This window comes from Ipomoea nil, unplaced genomic scaffold (assembly GCF_001879475.1).
Source record: "Ipomoea nil cultivar Tokyo-kokei standard unplaced genomic scaffold, Asagao_1.1 scaffold1361, whole genome shotgun sequence".
NCBI classification, from domain to species: domain Eukaryota; kingdom Viridiplantae; phylum Streptophyta; class Magnoliopsida; order Solanales; family Convolvulaceae; genus Ipomoea; species Ipomoea nil.
In genome coordinates this window covers 918,174-938,686 of record NW_017617789.1, presented here as the reverse complement: position 1 = coordinate 938,686, position 20,513 = coordinate 918,174, and the positions used below count along the sequence as shown (strand labels likewise).

The 20,513-nt window shown below is 35.1% G+C and overlaps 2 protein-coding genes and 1 long non-coding RNA gene across 3 annotated transcripts; 1 reads left to right on the top strand and 2 right to left on the bottom strand.

The window, feature by feature from the left end:
- Positions 1-1,597: 1,597 nt before the first annotated feature.
- Positions 1,598-4,702, bottom strand: LOC109185778 (putative calcium-transporting ATPase 13, plasma membrane-type). The gene has a single exon (XM_019335727.1). It carries the CDS (start codon positions 4,700-4,702, stop codon positions 1,679-1,681), a length of 3,024 nt encoding a protein of 1,007 aa, XP_019191272.1. The 3' UTR covers positions 1,598-1,678.
- Positions 4,703-8,755: 4,053 nt separating this feature from the next.
- Positions 8,756-12,517, bottom strand: LOC109185826 (calcium-transporting ATPase 12, plasma membrane-type-like). Its single transcript, XM_019335774.1, has 2 exons — positions 11,264-12,517; positions 8,756-10,789 (listed from the first exon to the last, which is right to left on the bottom strand). Exons 1-2 carry the CDS (start codon positions 12,431-12,433, stop codon positions 9,077-9,079), a joined length of 2,883 nt encoding a protein of 960 aa, XP_019191319.1. The 5' UTR covers positions 12,434-12,517; the 3' UTR covers positions 8,756-9,076.
- Positions 12,518-12,528: 11 nt separating this feature from the next.
- On the top strand, positions 12,529-13,297 carry LOC109185834. Its single transcript, XR_002055044.1, has 3 exons — positions 12,529-12,622; positions 12,770-12,907; positions 13,112-13,297. It is a non-coding gene; the product is annotated as an uncharacterized LOC109185834 (long non-coding RNA).
- Positions 13,298-20,513: the final 7,216 nt, after the last annotated feature.

Genomic DNA, 20,513 nt, shown 5'->3' with positions numbered 1-20,513 from the left:
TTGTATCCTCAATTTTACTATCATTACTCTGTTATTATTCCTCAAATCTTTCGTTGTTTGTAAAATAATTTTCTTCGTCTATCAATTATTTTGAAATGGTTTTCTTCGTCCATTAGTTTTGCTAGTGTGGTTTTTTTTTTTTTTTTTTTTTTTTTTTTTTTAAGAATAAGAACAACTTCATTAATAAACTTTACGAGATATTACATCAGAAATACACATGGGAGGGTGCATAGCCCACTCCCTACAATCAGCTATGAATTCGGTCTCTCGAGCAATGAGATGGGTTGTCAAATTTACGGATCGCTTAACAAACGAAAAGCAAATACTAAAAAAGTCATTAGCTAACTTTCTAATATCACATTGTTAAAAAGTCACTTTGTTTATAATTGATAGACAAAAAAATTTACTTTGAAGATAATTGAAAGACGAAAAATAGTAACAATATAATTAAGACAAAGAAAAATGTTATTTCAAAAAAAAAAAAAAGACAAAGAAAAATGTTATTTTCCTGCAATTCAACTATTTAAGGACAAGGTATAATTTTTCTCTAATAATATTTTTTTTTTTGTTGGACCACGAGATATTCTAAGCAAGCCCGTACCATACTCACTAATCATCGTTCGCAACAAGCCGTCCTAAGTAAGAGATGAGAGTACACGACTGCTCTAGCCAACCAAGTTGATTTATCATTTTTCTGTAATTGAAATTACATTAACATTTCAAAATTTGTTACTAAATTATAAATTTTAAAATTTTAATTATAATTATCACAATACTAATATTTTTTTCCACAAATAAATTTACAAAATGTTTATAAATCTTCACGTTGTTCACGTTGATAAAACCATGATAGGATCAAAGTCAGTAAAGTAGTCAACTCTCAAGGATTCATGCGCAGCATGTCTCGACGACGTATCAATCGGAGGGTATATTCACTTGAACCTCGTTTTTTGGTTTTTCCTTTACTAAATTTATGTATGTTTATGTATCTAAGAGCTCAAATCTGCATTGCACACACGCACTATCGGTTCAAATTACGAAGTTTTTGTTCTCAAAAGTTAGCAACTGTGAGCATCTTATTCTTTGAAATTTTGAATGGAAAAGAAGATAGAAATAGGGTGTAGTGCCAATTTAGGCTACAGAAGAGTTGGTATTAATTGATCTTCAAGATTATCAGTTGAAATACTAAATAGCCTGCTAAAAATTGGTAATTTTCAGTTGGGAAAGAATTCAAAAATGACGCACACCACATGTTTGTTTAATGTTTTCTTAAAGTTTTGAATCTTTCTAGTTTGAGATAAAAACCATAGTGAAGGTGGAATAGCCTATAAAAAGTATAAAAGTTTTGCTCAGATGAAGATATCAGTGGGGGTATTAGTATATGTGATGATGATATTATGGAGTTGTAGCTAAATGTTGGGCTTCAATTCTTCCATGGTTGTTTCTGTAGAGTCTGTGGCTGACCTTATTTAGATTTTAGGCTGTTGGAGGATATTCTCTGGCTATTACAGCTGCCTTAGTTATTACTTTGTAACATATTGAAGATAGAGGAGTCGAAAGTATATCAAAGTTAGGATACGCTAACACATAGAGAAAGTTCATAACTTAGCAAATCAGGATTGACCAACAAATCAAGAAATCTACAAACTGTACAAGCAACTTGAACAAGATTGATATTCTAGGGACTAAGTTGATAGAATGGTAGATAATCAAATGTTTGTGCAATCATAGGAAGGGGTGTGCATTTTATGAGCCAACCTATTGGCCATGATAGGAAGGCTATCCCAATGCATGCTTTCCATTGCACCCAGCTCAGCCTCTCTGTGTTTGCAAACCTCTTCAACATTTCTATCATCATCACCTGAACAACAATTATTGTTACAACTATTCCCCAAAACGACCTGTTTTTGTGTAGCCCACTGAAGATACTTCTTTCATAGTTTCTGGCATTGAATATGCTGAATAGTTGGCAGAGAACAAAAATATTGAATATCATGGTATCCTTTTCCTTGGAGCTCAAATTGAATGTTGATTCGGCCGTGAATTGTATGGTGAGCAAAACTATGATTTGGTACGTTGCTTGACCCACTATGTTTCTCCACATGATGTTTGTTATAAATGGTTTGTTGTGGTCAACTGGGGGCTGTTGCATGAGTTTTTCTGCATGCTTATCTGCAGTGAGAGCCAGAGCAGCTAAAGTGCCCATTATCAGCTTTACCCACAGAATCTGAAGCGTTGCATATGGAACTTTACCTGCTGAAATGGCTGCCACAATGTTGATGGTTGGGGGCTCACTTGTTGATATTGTAGTCACAAAGTCTACCGCGAGAGAAGCTATGCTTGCTGTTAGCTGGAATTGGGTGAAAATCTGAATGTTATTATACATAACTCTGCTCCATCGTATAACTCTGGCCACTGAAGCAAAGTTATCATCTAAGATGAGAACATTTGTATCTGACCTCTGCTCCACTGCATCATCAGCCCCTTTAATGCCCAAAGAAAGTCTTAAATCAGCTTCCCTAAGTTCCCTTGCACCTCCCTCACTGTTTCCAGTAACAGCAACAATGTGTCCTTTCTGTTTCAAGCATTTTACCATCTCAAGCTTGTCAATTGTTGATGCTCTTGCAAGTACACGGATTTTTCCAACCTTCTCCAATCTTTCTTCTTCAGTTGAACAGTTTTGGAGCGCTGCTGCTTCCATCACCTCTTCTGAGTTCATGCCCTCGTTTTGCTTAATTATTCCACATTCAATTGCAGATGCCCGTGCAGTATGGATATCATCTTCTGTAATCATTTTGATTGTCACCCCAGCATTTTGACAATCCAGCACTGCTTGCTGCGCCTCAGGTTGACAAGTAGCTTTTAGGCCTACAAATGCTAATAAGGTCCAGCGATCTTCTTTGAGCTTAGGATGAAAGTTCCCATCATCATCAATGTGTTGCTCTGCTGGTAAATCTTTGCATGCAAATGCAACACAGTGGAAACCATTCAATCTCATGTCTTCCATTATTTTCTCCAGCTTTGCTCTTTCGTCATCACTGATGTCTTTGCTGATGCCATTTTTCTCATAGTATTGTGAACACATGGGCAATATGACCTCTGGAGCTCCTTTTTCATGGACACGAATTGGGTTTCCAGCCCTCTGAATCATAAACAGATCCTGGTGTTCTGAACTGGATATCTTAGCATAAATCTGTGCTAAATCCATCTTCATTTTTTGTTTGCCCCAGACTTCAATTGCATGTTGGATTTCTTGATTGGTGATTTCGAATGGATATGCTAATGGGATATAGGTATCCTTCAGAGCTATTCCCTCATGAAGCAAATCTAAAACTTCTGGTGCAATTGAGGAAACACCATCTTCACCAATATACGTAGAGCCTATCCAACATTGACTTACTTTTAATTCATTCATCTTAAAGATGCCTCTTTTATTTGTACATATCACTGTTGCAGAGCTAATCATTTCGCAGGCTGAAAGATTTCTCACAAGTACATTGTCATCTGCCATTCTCTTGGTTGTACAAGCTATGGTTATTGCAACAGCCAGTAGCAAACCTTCTGGAATGGCAGCTGATGCAATTGAGACTGGACTTACCAGAAGTTCAATCATGGATCTCCATGCCTTGTTTAGACTTGTTTTCCGGCTGGCGAAGTGAATGCTTCCATCATTGTCGTGCAAGCTCCCCAAGAAATAACGGATGAGCAGTACTGTCAGAACTAGGAAAGCAACTGCAAGACCAATTGCAGCTATAATCGAGGTCAGTCTGTGTAGTTTTATTTGCAAAGGCGTTCTTTCATTAGAACCCCAGCTTGTTGAACTCATGCTTGTTTGACCCCAGGATGTGTTCTTGCCAACTGCAATGACCAGCATTCGAGCATCGCCTTTGATAACTTTACTGCCACAGTGCAAGAATGGATTATTGATGCTCTGCACTTCAACAGGACTGTTGTCATCTCCGATATGTGATTCATCCACTAGCAAGGAGTGCCCGTCAATATACATGCCATCTGCAGGGACTCGATCTCCGACACCCAAGCAAAGTACGTCTCCAACAACAACATCAGAAATTGAAATACTGTGGCGCTTCCCATTTCTGATGACTGTTGTATTCATGCCGTGATCATTGGCTTTGGATAGCTTGTACAACTGTCTTTCCAGCCAATATTTACTCAAAGAACTGACAGCAATGACAAGAAACACAGCTGCATATATGATTCCTCCATCTAAACATCCATGGAGGCCATGCTTTCTCATCCCAAAACCAATGGACAATGTGGCACATAGTAATAAGACAATCATGATGGGATCTTTGAAGGTTTCCAGCAATATACGAATGGTCTTCATTGACGGCCTCTGGAATGTATTTGAACCAAAGGCATTGCGTCGTCTGCCAATGTCTTCCTCACCACCTCGGATCCCCTTCTCAGCATCAGTCTCAAGAGCAGAGATCAAGCCGTTAACTCCTCCAAGCTGATCGAGCTGTTCAACATTTTTCTCTTGTACAAGCTTGGCCAGGATGGACGAGGTGAGGCCCGAAAATTCCTTGGGTATGTCAATTAGTGAGTGTAAAACTTCACTTTGATTTTGCGATACAATCTGCTTCAGGACCCTGGTGCTGTAGAGAGTGGCAAAGGCCCGTCGCCACCTCTTCCGGGGACTTAAAAGAGGCCTTGAGTCTACTTCTAAGGCTGGAAGCATGTTTGTTGAAAGGCTATGGATGAAGAAATTGAAGCAAAAAGTGTTCAAACTGAATATTCAAGATAGAATATCAAGGTTCTGGTTTGGGTAAGCTCTGATTCTTGATATTTATACAAAAAGCTTATGCTTGTGTTATCCAGCTGGTAACTTGCCAAGCAAAACTGCTTTAAGTACTTTCTGTACTGTGGCATATTGATGTAAATGGTGATTACAGAAGGTGCAAAGAAACTGGATTTTGAGTAGCATGAAATTCTGTGAAGTTGCTTGTGTGGACTTAACATTTTGGGAAGTCAATTGGAGTCTTGGCTGGAGGATGGTATCCAACTGGAAATGACACGACACGCATCAAATAGAAACAACATTGTGAGCAAGTAAAAGTATCTGGGATTTGTCTAATAAGATTAGATTGCTGTACACATGGCTGCTGAAGGTTTGAAGTGGGAAAGAATTTGCTTGAGCCAAGTTTTGCTTTTTTGCTGGTCACTTTCCATGCAAAGAGACAATCATTTCCAAGAAAAGTACACCAACAATATAATCCAAACTAGTAGGGACCTGTTGCCACGGAATGAACACTCTTTTGTTTGTGCTTTAATTTTATTTTATTTTTAATGTTGTTCTGGGTAACCACTAACTGAGGGCAATTTATATTGTGGACCATGGTTCAATATACAGAATTTGACCTCATAATGTACAAAATTTATGTTCATAATGCATAAAATTCATGTTCATAATACACATACATATAAACACGATATAATGAAGACACATAAACACTTAACATAATGCATAGAATTCATGTTCATTATATAATGTTTATGTGTATGTGTATTATGAACATAAATTCTGTGCATTATGAACATAAATTCTGTACATTATGAAGTCAAATTATGCGTATTGGATTAGGGTTCACGATATAATGATTGCTAATTAAGAGTGTATAGTGGGTAAATCATAATAAAAATTGTGCACTTGTTTCATATTTTGTCTTTCTGGAGTGATACCACACAAAACTACACAATTATAAAAGATGTTGTAGCACGAGTGTGGGATTCTATTAAAAAGTTTTAAATTTTGTTAATTATTGTTATTAGGAATAATGCTAAAATAAAGCACTAAATTATACGTGAAAATGTAATTCCAATGGAAACCAAATTCCTTCGTTTGGTTGGAGTGAATTTCAACTCCACGGATCGAAATTGAAATTCCCTCACTTTCATGGAATTAGAATTCTGCGCCTCTCCCCCCGGCCCCCTCCCCCAGTATTTCAATTCCATGGATTTTAGGAAGAAAAAATATAACTTTGAGACAAAATTACTCATCTCTTTTTGTAACCTAAAATTGACGTTTGACGTCTCTCTTTCGATTATAATGTGTCTTCTTCTTCTACTCTCAACATAAAACGTCAATCAATAGGTTAACTTCAATCAAATATGTGTTCTCAAAACACTATTGTCTATTTTATTGCTTCGTTATACAATTTTAGAGTTTATTTATATAAAAAAAAAAATGATAAATCCCACATGTTATGAGTTATGATATTTCTTTGTCTAGTTAATCATTAATGAAAGTCTTATTACACAATACACACTACAAGATCAAAAACACATATAGAGAGAGAAAACTAGCATCTACATCTACATACATTCAACAGGAAGATACACCATTCATCACCTTTCACCTTTCAAATTCTCAGAAATTGAAATACAAATATAAATTTTTGATGAGAATTGAAGTAAAATCACTGCATTCTTTTATTATAACGATTCATAAAAAGATACTTTAAAGTCTTATTTCTCAAGCATAACTAATTCTAACGATTCTCTAATGCATGCTAACAATATACTAATTCATACTATAATGTTTCTCTAATTCACTAATACTATAATTCTTATAAATCTATGAAATTAAATTTGGTATATATTGGTAGGTGCGTATCACTATTCCATACAACAAAATGTTAACTAATGCGGGCGTGATTTTGGATCTCTATATATGTCACTCAAATCTCTTTCATTAGGAACTCCCTTCCAAAAGTTGTTAGGATCATTGTCCACCTCCTTTACTATTTGTTCAAGATTCTCAGGAATACGACCAGGAATATTAAATTTAGTCATCGAAGATGAAGAGCCACACACCGGAAGTTGCTCTAAATAAGCAAACGACGCCGTCTCCCGTTTCCATGCAGTCTCCTCCGATTTGTTTCTTGTCTTCTTTGGCACTGGAAAGGAAAGGAGATCAGGCCTACCTTGTTTGTGGGATCCAGAACTCTCACCATGGTTTTGCTTTTTAGACATTGTGAATTGAAATAGTTGTAAATTGTGAAGTTGATGATGAGCGAGCAAATTAAATTAAAGTAGTGATTGCAATTTATACAATATATGTTGGTGAACATTATGGAATTCTTCTTGCATCAATTAATTACTATTTCTCGAAAAAAGAAAGCAAATTTACCAAAAGTTGATTAAGCATACAGTAATGATTAACATTTTGGAACTTACATTCTAAAAATTTTAATGTCAACTTCTTAATATTGTTTAGGATACCAATTTTCTTAAAGACATATTTCTAAATTTGATCATCTTAATATTGTTTAGGATACCAATTTTCTTAAAGACATATTTCTAAATTTGTTTCTACTATGTTATCAATGCTATTTTATTAAATAATAAAAAATTAAAATATAATTAGCAAGAAATGAAACCGTGCTATTTATAAATAATATACTACATTTAACCATCCTACTACAATACATTTCAATAATGTCTTTTATATTTAATTTATTGAAAAACATACTAAAGAAATATGCTTTGCTACAACTCGATCTTTTAATTTGTAAATATTAATACTAATATGCTTTTTATTTTATCTACTTAAATTAAACTTTTAGAAACATAATATTATTCTAGGAACTTTACAATATAATATATTCTTGTAAAAAAAAAATTTAAGTTAATTTTATTTAATAAAACAATGTTTCCAAATGATATTATGATATATATAATATATATACATACATAATACATACATACTATCGATTCGGAAACCGGCGGCAAACCTGAATCCTACTACTCCACAAGTCCACAGAACAGACTACAAGGCGCCAACCCGTAAAGGGAAACGGGTTCGGATATAGACTCAACACTTGCTCGGGTAATCGGGTTCTTCTTCAACCATGGAAGCAGGGAACTGAAGTCTTAGGGTAAACTATCTCTTTCTTTTACTAAGACTATTCCAGTTCTGCAGGTCTTAGATCTTCAGTTTGAGTCCAATGGTTAGTTAACTTTCTTTTATAATTCTGAAATGCTATTAGTGATCTCTGTTTAATATTTCTTCCTCGTCTGCATTCTTCTATAGCTTCTGCTGCAAATGCAATCATAAATTGATACTCGCCATGGCGTTAACACTGGTTTATGATTAGATTAATAATAAATTTTAAATTGGCTACATGGTAACAGGATTCATGTTTAAATGTTTTAAGCTAAAAACTTTAATTAGGAGATTAGAGAAGCCAAATTTAGGACGTAATCATCATTTTTTGGAATAATGATCCGTGAATGTTTTCCTTTCTTCTTTATTTTGTGTGTAAATTGATTGAGGGTAAATTTGAATCTGAGAATTGCAAGATGTGTCAAGAATGGAAAGGAATTGGGAGAGGAAGAGATCATTCATTTAGGGAACATGTTTGAATGAAAACCAAAGTGTCGTTTCGATTTATTTTAATTTACTTGCAAAATCTTCAGAGGTTTTAGCCAACAGTTGGAAACTTGAGGAAATTGAAAATAAATGCAAGGTTGTGTGGTTATTTTCCTGAGGTGACACTCTCAGTATCTGTTGATGTCTTATTTCGAGTGGATTCTTAACTATATTTTATATATGAGATGAAAAGCTTTACAATTCAAGACATTTAGACCCTTGGATTCTTGATCTGCTTGCCATTAGTTTTTCTAAGTCTTTCTTCCTGCCACTAATTGAGCTTTGAAGGGCCTCCCCCCTTGATAATACTCATTTACTATTTCAGCTTTCCTTCTAAGTAGTTATAGATTCTGCAGTCTCAAAATAAAATGCTACTTTCATTTGTGTAATTCAGATTTGTTAAAAATAATAATTGGTTTTATCAGCTACATCAGACATGCAAAATGAAATTTAAGAAAGAAAATTAAGAAGTTGGTTCTGGTAAGGAAGAAATTACAACAAACAGACTAATTTTTACATTTTTTAAAATTTCTTTTTGAAAGACTTGGAGTCCTGGAAACTGGAATGGACTAACATACAAAAGCCATAATATACTTGGAAATGTTTATCACACAAAACATCAATGACATTGATAGTTTGATTGAAACCTTTATTTGCAAAGACCATTAGATTTGTGTCTGACTAATCTGTTTTGGTCTTTGATTGTAACCAAGTTAAGTTGCTGAAATATGGTTTCTCTGAGGCTGATATGCTCTTAACTAGCCAGCCAATCGGAGAAGATGCAGCAGCAATGGATATACATGTTCCCCACTGTCCCCAACTCAACTGTGCTGTGCCAGCAAACCTCTTCAAAACCTCTACCATCAACACTTGAAGGCCAATTGTCAACCCAATGACACCAGAAAACAACTTTTTCTTCATTATTTCTTCAAGTGTGTTCATTTCAAAGAGTCTTGCATTGATTATTGTGAACACTTGACAGAGAATATAAGTATTTAGGATCAACGTATCTTTCTCCTTACCATTGATATTGAAGAGAGATTGTCCTTTGAATTGTATGGTTAAGAGGATGGCTATCTGATATAATGCTTGAGTAAGTATGGTCCTGATCATAAGTGTGGTCATCAGCGGCTCATTCTGCTTCCTAGGTGGCTGGTGCATTAGCTCTTCAGATGGCTTCTTCACAACAAGGGCTGCAGCAGCTAGAATGCCTAGTAGTAGCTTAATCCACAAAAGTTGAAACACCGGATATGGGACTTTTCCAGCTGAAACTGATACCATTGCATCGAAATTGGGTGGATCACTAGCTGAAACTGCCATGAAAAAATCGAGCACCATAGAAACAAAAGTGGCAGTGAGCAAGAACTGAGTGTATACCTGGATACTCTCATAAATGCCCCGACTCCACTTCAAAATGTCAACTAGCAAAGGGAATTCCTTATTAAGCATTATTACTCCAGAGCTTGCCTTGGTTATCTCTGCACCCTGAGTCCCAAAACAGAGCCCTGCTTCAGCTTCTCTAAGTGCCTGTACATCCCCAGTTCCACGGCCTAGAAAAGCAACAACTTGTCCCTTTTGTTTCAAACACTCTACCATAAGAACCTTGTCAGATGGGATGGCTCTAGCAATGAGGCGAATGTTATTCAGTTTTTCTAATCTCTCCTCTGCTGTAAAGTTCCTGAATTCCTCCCCTTCTACCACCTCCTCAGGTTTGTGATTTGGCTCAAGTATGCCACACTGCACAGCAATAGCTTTGGCCGTTAGAATGTTGTCACCTGTGATCAATTTGAAGTTCACTCCTGCTCGCCTGCAGTCCTTTAAAGTGCTTCTTAACCCAGCTCGACGTGGACTTGTTAGACCCGCAATGCCTAATAAGATTAGCTGTTGGCGAGAAAAAGTGAAATAATCTCGTATTGATGTCTTTCTGTGTGCAAAAGCAATGCAACGCATGCCATTTTCTGCCATGCCTTCCAGTATTTGATCCAACAGCACCTTTGTGTTTTTGTTAATCACTCTGACAATACCAGTTGTATCATAATAGTGTGAGCATGTAGGTATTATATCTTCTGCTGCTCCCTTCCGGTGTACATGAATTGTATTGTCTGCATTCTTACTGATCAAAACCCCGCTTTGTCTATTCTTGGAATTGAAGGGTTCAATTTCAAGAATGGTGCAGTTCCCCTTTAGAGTTTCTACATCCATGCCTAAGTGCTTTACAGCCCATTCAAAAATTGCCTTTTCTGTTGAATTCTGAGGAGATCCACACAACAACCTTGAAGGGGGCTGAGTTGTGTTCAGGCCAATACCTTGGTGTAATAGCTCTAGAACATTTGTTGCAATCAAATTATGAGGTACTTCTTCAATAGAGTTTAGCCCAAGCCAAAACTTAGGTACCTATTGTGAAACAAGCAAGATCAAAAGAGTCAGTATATCCTTGGAATCAGTATTATAATTTCATGTTTTCATTTGAGCTGTATGGCATTTAAGATTGACATTTACCTTTTTCTGTTTGATTAATTCACCTTTGCTATGTGGTTTATATATAAATAAAGAAGAAAGGACATAATTTGCTATGCTGAACTTCCATGTTTTGTCTTTCTATTCTTTTTAGTTCCTGTGTGCCTTGTTCTTCTTCCTTTTTCATCCTTATTTTTCTCAAGAAGAGTGAGGTGTTTTTTAAAGGTTTTGTAGTAAATTTGATTGTTTTTATTAAGGAATATTTGCATATAAAAACTTACGTGTAGTGCTCCAAATCACGTTATTAATCATAGAGAGAAATGCAGTAGGTCTCTATTAATCACACAGTTATTCTATTACTCATAACAAAAGGCTATACTATTTGCAGTTATTAGGGAAAAGAGGTCTTACATCTTTGGAGTCATATGTTGCTGTTCCTGTCATGTTCATACAGATGGTTGTAACAGAAGCGACTGAATGGCATAGTGAAGGCTCCCTCACTAGAACACCAGCACGCCTGAGTCTCCTCATTGAATAAGCAAGAGTGATTTTCACAGCCAATAGCAGACCCTCTGGAGTAGCTGTCAAAGCAATCATTGCGGGTGTGGCAATAAGTCCAACTATAGCAACCAAGGCATCAAGTATCTTTGTTTCTCCTCCAAATGAAACTCTGTTTCCATGTTCATCATGTATTCCTCCAGCAAAGAATCGGGCCAGTAACACTAAAAATGTCAGTAGAGCGACTGCCTGGCCAGCTTTACCTACTACTGAGGTAAGGTGTTTTGTTTCATCGACTATTGTGCCTTTTATGCTTATTGCATGATTCTTTTTGTTCATTCCAACTGCTGTTACCAGCATCCGAGCATATCCATCAACAACTGTACTCCCAAAGAACAAGAATGGATCCTCGTGGCCATCAACTTCCACAAGCTCAATTTGCCCATCTATTTTTGTTTTCTCGACTTGCAATGAGCAGCCTTCAATGAAAAGTCCATCTGCAGGAACTTGGTCTCCAGGCTTCAGAAATACTATGTCTCCCACAACAACTCTGCATATTGACATCGGCTTCCATTTACCATCTCTCAGAACATCAACTTGGGGGAGGTAACTGCTAAAGTCAGAGAGGTCGATGCATTCACGGAGTGACCAGAGCTCCGCTCCAGCAGAAACAAGGACTACTGCCAGAATAGCACTAAGCTTGACCAGTCCTTCTTTACACCCTTCTTTTAGACCATTCTTTAAAATGCCAAAGGCAAGAGAAGAAATAGTAGTTATTAGAAGGATGATGATCAATGGTTCTTTAAGTGCTTCCAGGACTAGACAGGAGAACAACTTTCGAGGTTTACAGCCTGGACAAAAGTTTGAACCGAAGGCTTTTCGTCTAGCATCAAGGTCTGCACGGCCACCATGGATGCCGTTGTCGACATCTGTTTCAAGGGCTGAAATGATGCCTTCAATTCCTCCATTTTCACGAACCCACTTTTGATCTTTCATCCTAACAAGTTTATTGAGGCCTGAGGAGTCAATGGTGGAGAAACCAGGTGTGTCAATGTCCATTGTGGTTGCAGGTATAGGTTGCATGATTTGATGAGAAGTGAGAGGAGCTAAGGGATGACTGAAGATTGGCAGACAAAATGGTGTTCTGTCTAACAACACCTTCACCTCAAAAAGTTCATCCAAGATGTAGCCTCTCTAGTTAAGATGGAACTATAGGCGTTTTCTAATCATGAGAAGGAAAATTTCTGGACAACGAGTAAAAGTGGGTAAATGGTATGGCTTGATTTTCTATTCTTCTTGTGGTATGATTGTTAACATGATAAACAAAACTGGCTTTTGGGTAATCTAGAATAAACAAGCTTAACTTTGGACTCTAAAGTAGACTAAGTTGTGGATATACTAGCTGATTTCTCTTCTCAGAGTGGGGAAACAGGAGCTGCAAGGCAAGCTATATATGGAATGAGCATTGCACCCAGAATGAATACAAAACGCCGTAGTGGTTGGAACCTCAGGCATTTGGCCCACCTCACTTTCTCAGAAGGAGAGGCTCTAGTGCTGGTATGTTTATTTATTTTGCTGATGTAACAATACAAGAGTGTGAACCCTTTCTTTTGTTTCCTTTCTGGGTTATTGTTTCTGCATTTATTTCCTTTTCTCTTATGTGAACTTGGTTTGTTGACTTCTCTTACCATTATTTTATATTTGTGCTTCATGCTACTGAAATAATGAGATGACCTCTTGATATTATTGTTATTCTTGAAGGCTACGATATACGCAATGCCTGCATAGGTGGGAGCAAGATAGTTCAAGAATGGTCAGTCATCTCACCCTCACTCTTCTTATGAACGTTTACATATTTGGCATGTTGGTGCGAGTATTGTATAAAATTTATACGATAACTGTTCAGACGCGGTCTTGAAATGAATATGAAACTGTGGTTTTCTAACATCTGAATGGGGGCATCTACTCCATCTAGACATGGTGGGAAAAAAGAAGAAAAGTGAGGGAAATTGCAAGAAAATTTCTAGGTTGTTGAAGTGAAAGTGATCCTCTACATCAGGCGAAGACCCTGACTTCACTTACCTAGTCTTTGATGGCCTTAATTAGTGTATATATTTTCATTTATTTATTGAATTTTCAGTGAGGGTAACTGCAAGATAATTTCTTGGTTGTTGAAGTCAAAGTGATCATCCAATTACAAATGCAGCCGGTCTTGTTCCCCTTATTAAACATAAGGAGAAGACCTTGACTTCACTTCCCTAGTCTTCCATGACATTAAAGGGTGTGGAACGTTATGCCGTGAGCACGTGCCCACCTTGCAAGGTGGATACGGTTCTATATCTATAATTTTTATACTGTAGATTTATAATTTTTATATATTGTAGATCCATAATTTTTATACTGTAGATTCATAAAATTTATACTGTAGATTCATAAAATTTATACTTTAGATTCATAATTTCTAAACCGTAGATTTATAATTTAAATACAATAGATTCATAATTTCTATACTGCAGATTCATAATATATGTACTGTACATTCATAATTTCTGTACTGTAAATTCATAATTTCTAAACTGTATAGTTATCAATTATGAACATATAGTTCTCTGATTTGTGAAAACAGAGTTCAACAATTAGAATCTAAAGTATAAATTTTATGAATCTACAATATAAAAATTATGAATCTACAGTATAGAAATTATGAATCTTCAGTATAGAAATTATAGATATAGAATCGTATCCACCTTACAAGATGGGCACGTGCTTACTTGCTCACAGCATAATTTGCCAAAGGGTGTTAACCCAATGAATGGGTCCACGGAATAATTTTCCCCAACCAGTCAATTAACTATATTGCCAATTTGCCATTGTTTGGACATTGGCCCAATCCAAAAGAGATCAGCCTGCGTAAAAGACCAACTAGGCCAGTCCATGAAAGATCATCCTATATGAATCGTACTTGGCATATTATATTGTGAACTGTTAATAAATATTCATTTTTAATATATTGGATGTTGATTTTAAAATTTCTGAATGTTCATTTTTAAATAGTACTTAAAAATGATTCTTCGGTACATTAAAAATAAACCTTTGAAAAATGAATAATGTACTAAAAATGAGTAGACAACTTTTCATGGTATAATGATTGATCGGAATACAAACCTAATAAGACTTGTGACCAATTGAATAATCTTGTCACAAATGACAAATGGATTGGTTTCTTTAAACACTTAATGAATATGGCTACCCCAACCCCACCACAATTTGTAAACCACTCTCCATTCTCTAACCATCACAAATTGCCAGTTGCCACAGCCGACAAACTTTCAAAAGCATGTACCTGAAGTCAATTCAAGTGAGACTAGAGTTACAATTTTTTTTGTTGGTTTACTCAGGGTACTTGGAGATTTAATGTTGCTCCATTCTCAAAGCCAAGAATTGAACCTTGACCTTTGATTAAGGGTGAATGAGTCATTTCCACTCAACCACCCCTCCAGATTAGACTAGAGTTACAACACTAATTAATTTCACATCGGCAAAATATCAAGTACTTTCCATGCACAATATCAGTCCAAAAAAGTTAACTCAATCAACAATCAACAATTGTTATACCATGGACCAAGGTCCATCAAAATCCATTCTTAAACATAAATGTTACGGGAGTATATTATTATAAATAAATTATATCATTTGAAAGATTTCATCAAGAGGATTAAAACAAGACTAATATTGAATATAGATACCAAGACCTTGTGGTCTAATGGCACAGTGGAGGCGACATTGACTCTTTGTGCTTCAGTAGGTTGAGAAAGTAGAACAGATACATATTGTAATAGAGTTAGTAAAACTCAAATATTGAATACAGATTAATTAAAAATTAAAATAAATCAAATATAACAATATAAAAAGAGTTAATATCCAAAATTGTCCTCGACTATAGTGGTTTTTCTCAATTTCGTTTTAAACGACTTTGGTGACCTAATATAGTCCCAGACTTTTGTGTTTCGCTCAATTTTGTCCTCCGTTTGTTATTTCGTCAAATTGGTGTTAAATAAAGGGACAATTCAATAATATCAATATTGACCTTTCTTTACTTTCAACCTGCGAAGTGAGAAATCTCTCTTTCTTACACGAATTACACCCAGAGTTACTCTCAGACCTACGAATCAAATTTTATATTCGCAGCTTTCGAAGTGATTCTGGGAGTAATTCGTAAAAAAAGAGGGATTTCGCACTTCACATGTCTATGAATAAAGAGATGCCAATATTAAAATTACTGAATTGTCTATTTATTTAACAACAAATGGACGGAATAACAAATGGGGGACTAAATTGAGCAAAAACACCAAAGTCTAGGACGAAATTGAGTAAAAACACAAAACTCTGGGACTACATTAAGTCACCAAAGTCATTTAGGACAAAATTGAGAAAAACCACTATAGTTGAAGACGATTTTGGGTATTAACTCAATATAAAAATAATGTGACATGTGATGGAGATTTTTAGTGTTAAATGGGTTGGAGAATAGAGATGGTCTAACCTGCTAGCTCGAGCAACCTAGTTAATCGGAAATTCGGAATTTTGACGCAAATTATGATGTGAAACCGTGTGAACCATGTATGGTGCACACGGTTGCAAAAACGACGTCGTTTTGACTAAAAATACGCGTCCCACTTAAAAAAAAAAAAAAAAAAAAAAAACAGGTTCGATTCCCGGCAATAGCATTTTTTGTGCATAATTTGAATTATATATCCACAAATTCATAATTATATATCCACAATGAATGAATAACACAAAATCCAGAATGAATAAACTAAATATCCACAATGAATGAACTAAATATCCACAATGAATAAACTAAAAATTCACAATGAATGAACAACATAATGCTGTTGAGGGGAATCGAAACTAATTTTTTAAAATGGAACGCGCATTTTTTAGTCAAAACGATGTTGTCACGGTTGCACAGCATAACTATTGGAATTTTGATGTAGTTTTTTTTTTTTTTTTTTTTTTTTAATCGTAAGTAGCTCAATTACTTTGTTAACGATCAAATGCCTAAAATTATGATAGTGACATCACAACCATCATTTTTTATTATTTTGATTTGTCTTGTCAATTGTCAATTATATATATGTATGTTTTTCCTTGTTCTAGTATAAAACTAACAGCTATATTTTTCCATCTTACATCTCTTCTTTCCGAAAAATACTTGGTGTACTCTCAACTTTTACTCCCTCTCACATGTTCTTGATATAGACACTTTTCTGTAGACTCACGTGATGAAAATTAATCACTCGTTGTTTACCACCTTAGGGAGTACAAGCAAGGGAGTAGAATTTGAAAGTTTGTATAGTAGAACTCTTTCTTTCTTCTTCTTTACCATATCTTATTATCTTCCCTCTCAGCAGAAGCATGAAAAAAGAGAAGCCCGCATGGGCGTAGCTTAATGATTTAATATGCAGTATTTGAGAGAAGAGACTAATATTCGAGTCTAGGCGGCGGCAATGTGTGGACTATGCTTAAAGTGAGCAGATTCCTTATGCGCACCGACATTTAGCCCTATTTACTGAGTCATTGAGTCACCGTAATTTATATCCACCTAAATACTTTGTCAGGTCGGGGTGTGAGAGCCCTCAGGGTTGGGAATTCAACCTGTTGGGAGAAGAAGGAAAAGATAGAAGGTATTTATAGCCATTTATGTACTAAGCCTTGCTATTTAATAGAGGAAATGACATTTAAAAAAAAAAAAAAATCCCTATCTAGTGTTAGTTAGTAGTTACAAACTTACAATAGGAACATAGCTAGGTATTACAAAAGTGGTGTCAAGTTACACTATTGAAATTTTTTATTAATTATGTATACATTTATTTTTTAATAAAATTTTAAATTTGACACCAGTATTTTTTATAAAGTCAATATATAAATATAAAAATATTTTTTGAAAGCATATAAATATAAAAATATAATTGTTTTAAATGTGTAAAATCACAATTCACAAAAATACAAAATCTACTCTTTTTTTTTTTTCTTTCTTCTAATTGTCTAAATCTCCAAATTTCCATTCTTTCATGTGAAGACTCGAAAAAAAACAAAAATTAGGCTGCAAATTAAAATAGCAAAAATTAAGAAAGTATACAGACGTTCAAACTCTCATAGGTAATCTAGCTTTTTTCCTAAATTGTGTGCTTATGCGAAATGTTAGTTTTTTATTTTGTGATTTTATTTGTAAATAAATTATTAAATTTGTTTTAAGAGAATAAAAGTAGAACCAATGACAATACAAGTATTGAGAGAGTTTTACAGTAATAAAGGTTGTAATATGTGAAGAATAGATTGTCTAATTGAATGCGAGATTAATAATTTGATGAATATTACTTTTATTAATTGAAGTGACTTAATTATTTCATGCTCAACTCATTCATCTAGTCCAAATCTTGCTCATCAAGCAGAAAACCCATTTTCTAATCTAAGCTAATAAATTGGAGTTCAAAATCCAGAAATGTTGAATCGATGTAGTAACTAAACCTAATTTAAACAAGTATATATGTATATTTTAGTATTCTAGCTAATTTATATGTTCCAACACATGCATGACACTTAATGATTTACATGCAAAGTCAATTGTTATATTATTCCAAAGTATAATTGTGTTTAATATTACATTAAAAAAAAAAAAAAGTTACTGTCTAACTTTTATCCCACATGGCAGACAAGAAATGCATGTATTGTATATGGAGAAGAAATTAATTAAATTAAAAGGAATGGTATATATTAAAGAAAGAATAAGGTGTAGATGAGAATATGTATGTATATGTGTATGTACATCCTGAAAGTTATCACATTGTATCTCGTGGCGTTGTGCAGTGGTACATAATCATGGCCGGCCACAGCTCCAGCCGTCCTCTCCCCCACCACCACCACCTCACCTCAATGCTTCCATTCCTAAAGGATAAACCTCAACCGTACCCCTATTCTTGGCTAGTGGTCCCATTCCACACTATACATATTAAACCATTTTTCTGAGTCAAATATACTTTTAGAGTGTATTACTTTTGTCATGTAATTTGTATTAATCGAGTGAGTCATTGAGAAACCATGATCAATCAGAAGCGGTGAAGATCCCTTGTGCTCATAGTGTACGTATAAAACAGGGGTAGAATCTTGGGGACAAGAGCTTTAAGTTGATTCGACCGATCACCTAAAGTCAGTCTTGCTCCAATAGTGACAATGCAATGTGTCCCCTAGAGGGTCATTGGGAAGATTTGACCGATTAGAAGCGATGATCCCTTGTGCTTAGAGTGTACGTATAAATAGCGGTTGAACCTTGGAGAGGGGTATGGGCTCTGAATGCTTAAAATTAATCTTGGGTGAAGACTTTGACTAGGTTGGGAAGTGAACTATAAAGAATCAAATCCCCCTTTCTAAGTTGGTGGGGTGCAACATTTATAGAGGCAGAGCAAAAAACAAATGTCAAAAATCCAGAAAATGTGACCCTCAAGATAATGGCGACTGACGTGATGCTTCTATAATTGGAAATTAAACCGACCTCCGACCCAATCTTAGAGGTCATAACGTTTTTAGAGCATTCCAAAGGGATTTTTTATCCGAGCAAGTTTTTTTAGAGCCAAAAATTGAGAGGGGGTTCACTGATGGGAGGGCGGGTTTTAATTAGGGAAATTTTTTTTCTACAAATACTAATTTTTTGTGTGACCTACACATATTTATTCACAATACTCCCCATTGGACATTACTATATTATACACATGCCTCGTTACAAACTTCACTAGAAAATTTCAGTAAAAAAAACCTAGTTGAGAAAAAGGATACATGATATATATGTATACATTCATGTGTTGCACTAGCTGTCTCGTTAAAAACCTTTAATTAAGAAAATAACATCAAAACTCAATCAAAGGAAAAAGAGTACAGTTGTTAGTCTTCAAGACCCAATCTCCAGGATTGATTCAGGTAAATGACACTCCCCCTGAAGATAACAATCTTCAAATCCTATATACACATAAGACATCTTTCCAAAAATAAGTGTAGCAAGTGACTTTGTGAATAAATCTGCTGGATTGTCACTAGAGTAAATATTTTGTACAATAATCTTATGACTCTTCTGGAGCTCATGTGAGTTGAATTTTGACACTACGTCTACTTTGTAAAATATTCATAAACATACCCATTTATCATTTGTGCAACACAACCTTTATTTACTGTCCTCGAACATTAGGGGTAAAAACATAGCATAACCAGTTTGGGACTTGGCATCAAGGGACCAAACAATATATATATATATATATATATATATATATATATATATATATCAAGCCCATTAAAACTATATATTGGTTTCTCACATAAATGTCGAAATATTTGTATCTTGAAAAAATCGGAGGATATGTTAAGCACTATTGCAATATCTCATTGTAGAAGGATCACTAAATGTTGCTAGCAATCTCTTGAAGTAGATAATGAACCATTTAGACTCGAAGAGGATAATGTGAAGACCTTATAACCAAATTTTCATTATTTCATTGTCGTTGGAGCATCACTTTAATTAGGACCATATATAAATTCTATAATCGCAACATGCCCTGATACCGGCCTATCAGTATAAAACATCTTCAAGACATTTTTTAACATAGGCTAACTGGTGTGTAACATTCCTTCAAGGAGATACTGGATATACAGGTAGGTAGAGACAGGTTTCCCAAGTCTTTCATTTCAAACTCCGTCTTAAGGCATGAGCTAATACTATCAAACTCTTTATGTGTTTCAATAATATAATGGTTAAGTCATGAAAATAGACTAAGTTAACAAATAATTAAACAACTCCATTAGCCATTCTTTATGAACACGTAATGGCACACATTATTTTCATATTCCTTCTTCAGGAGGAAAAACAGTCAGTCAATTACTAACTATTTCAAGACACATAAAACCCTCATAATTTTACATTATACATGTTGCACTTTTTATTTTCTCTCATTTCGGGAATATTAAATCCATCAGAGACTTTTCAAATAAATATTAGCGTCTAATGACTTATTAATATTCGGTCATGACGTCTATCAATTGCATATTCAAATTTATTTTTATTGCCAGTGATGTTAATTAGCAGAACGTAATGTCATCTATTCTAAGAGAGTGTATT

Excerpts from the sequence above, each read along its gene's own strand:
- LOC109185778 (XM_019335727.1), bottom strand. The coding sequence starts at position 4,702 with ATGCTTCCAGCCTTAGAAGTAGACTCAAGGCCTCTTTTAAGTCCCCGG.
- LOC109185826 (XM_019335774.1), bottom strand. The coding sequence starts at position 12,433 with ATGCAACCTATACCTGCAACCACAATGGACATTGACACACCTGGTTTC. Across the intron at positions 10,790-11,263 it reads CAACATATGACTCCAAAGAT|GTACCTAAGTTTTGGCTTGG; the intron begins GTAAGACCTCTT and ends GTTTCACAATAG.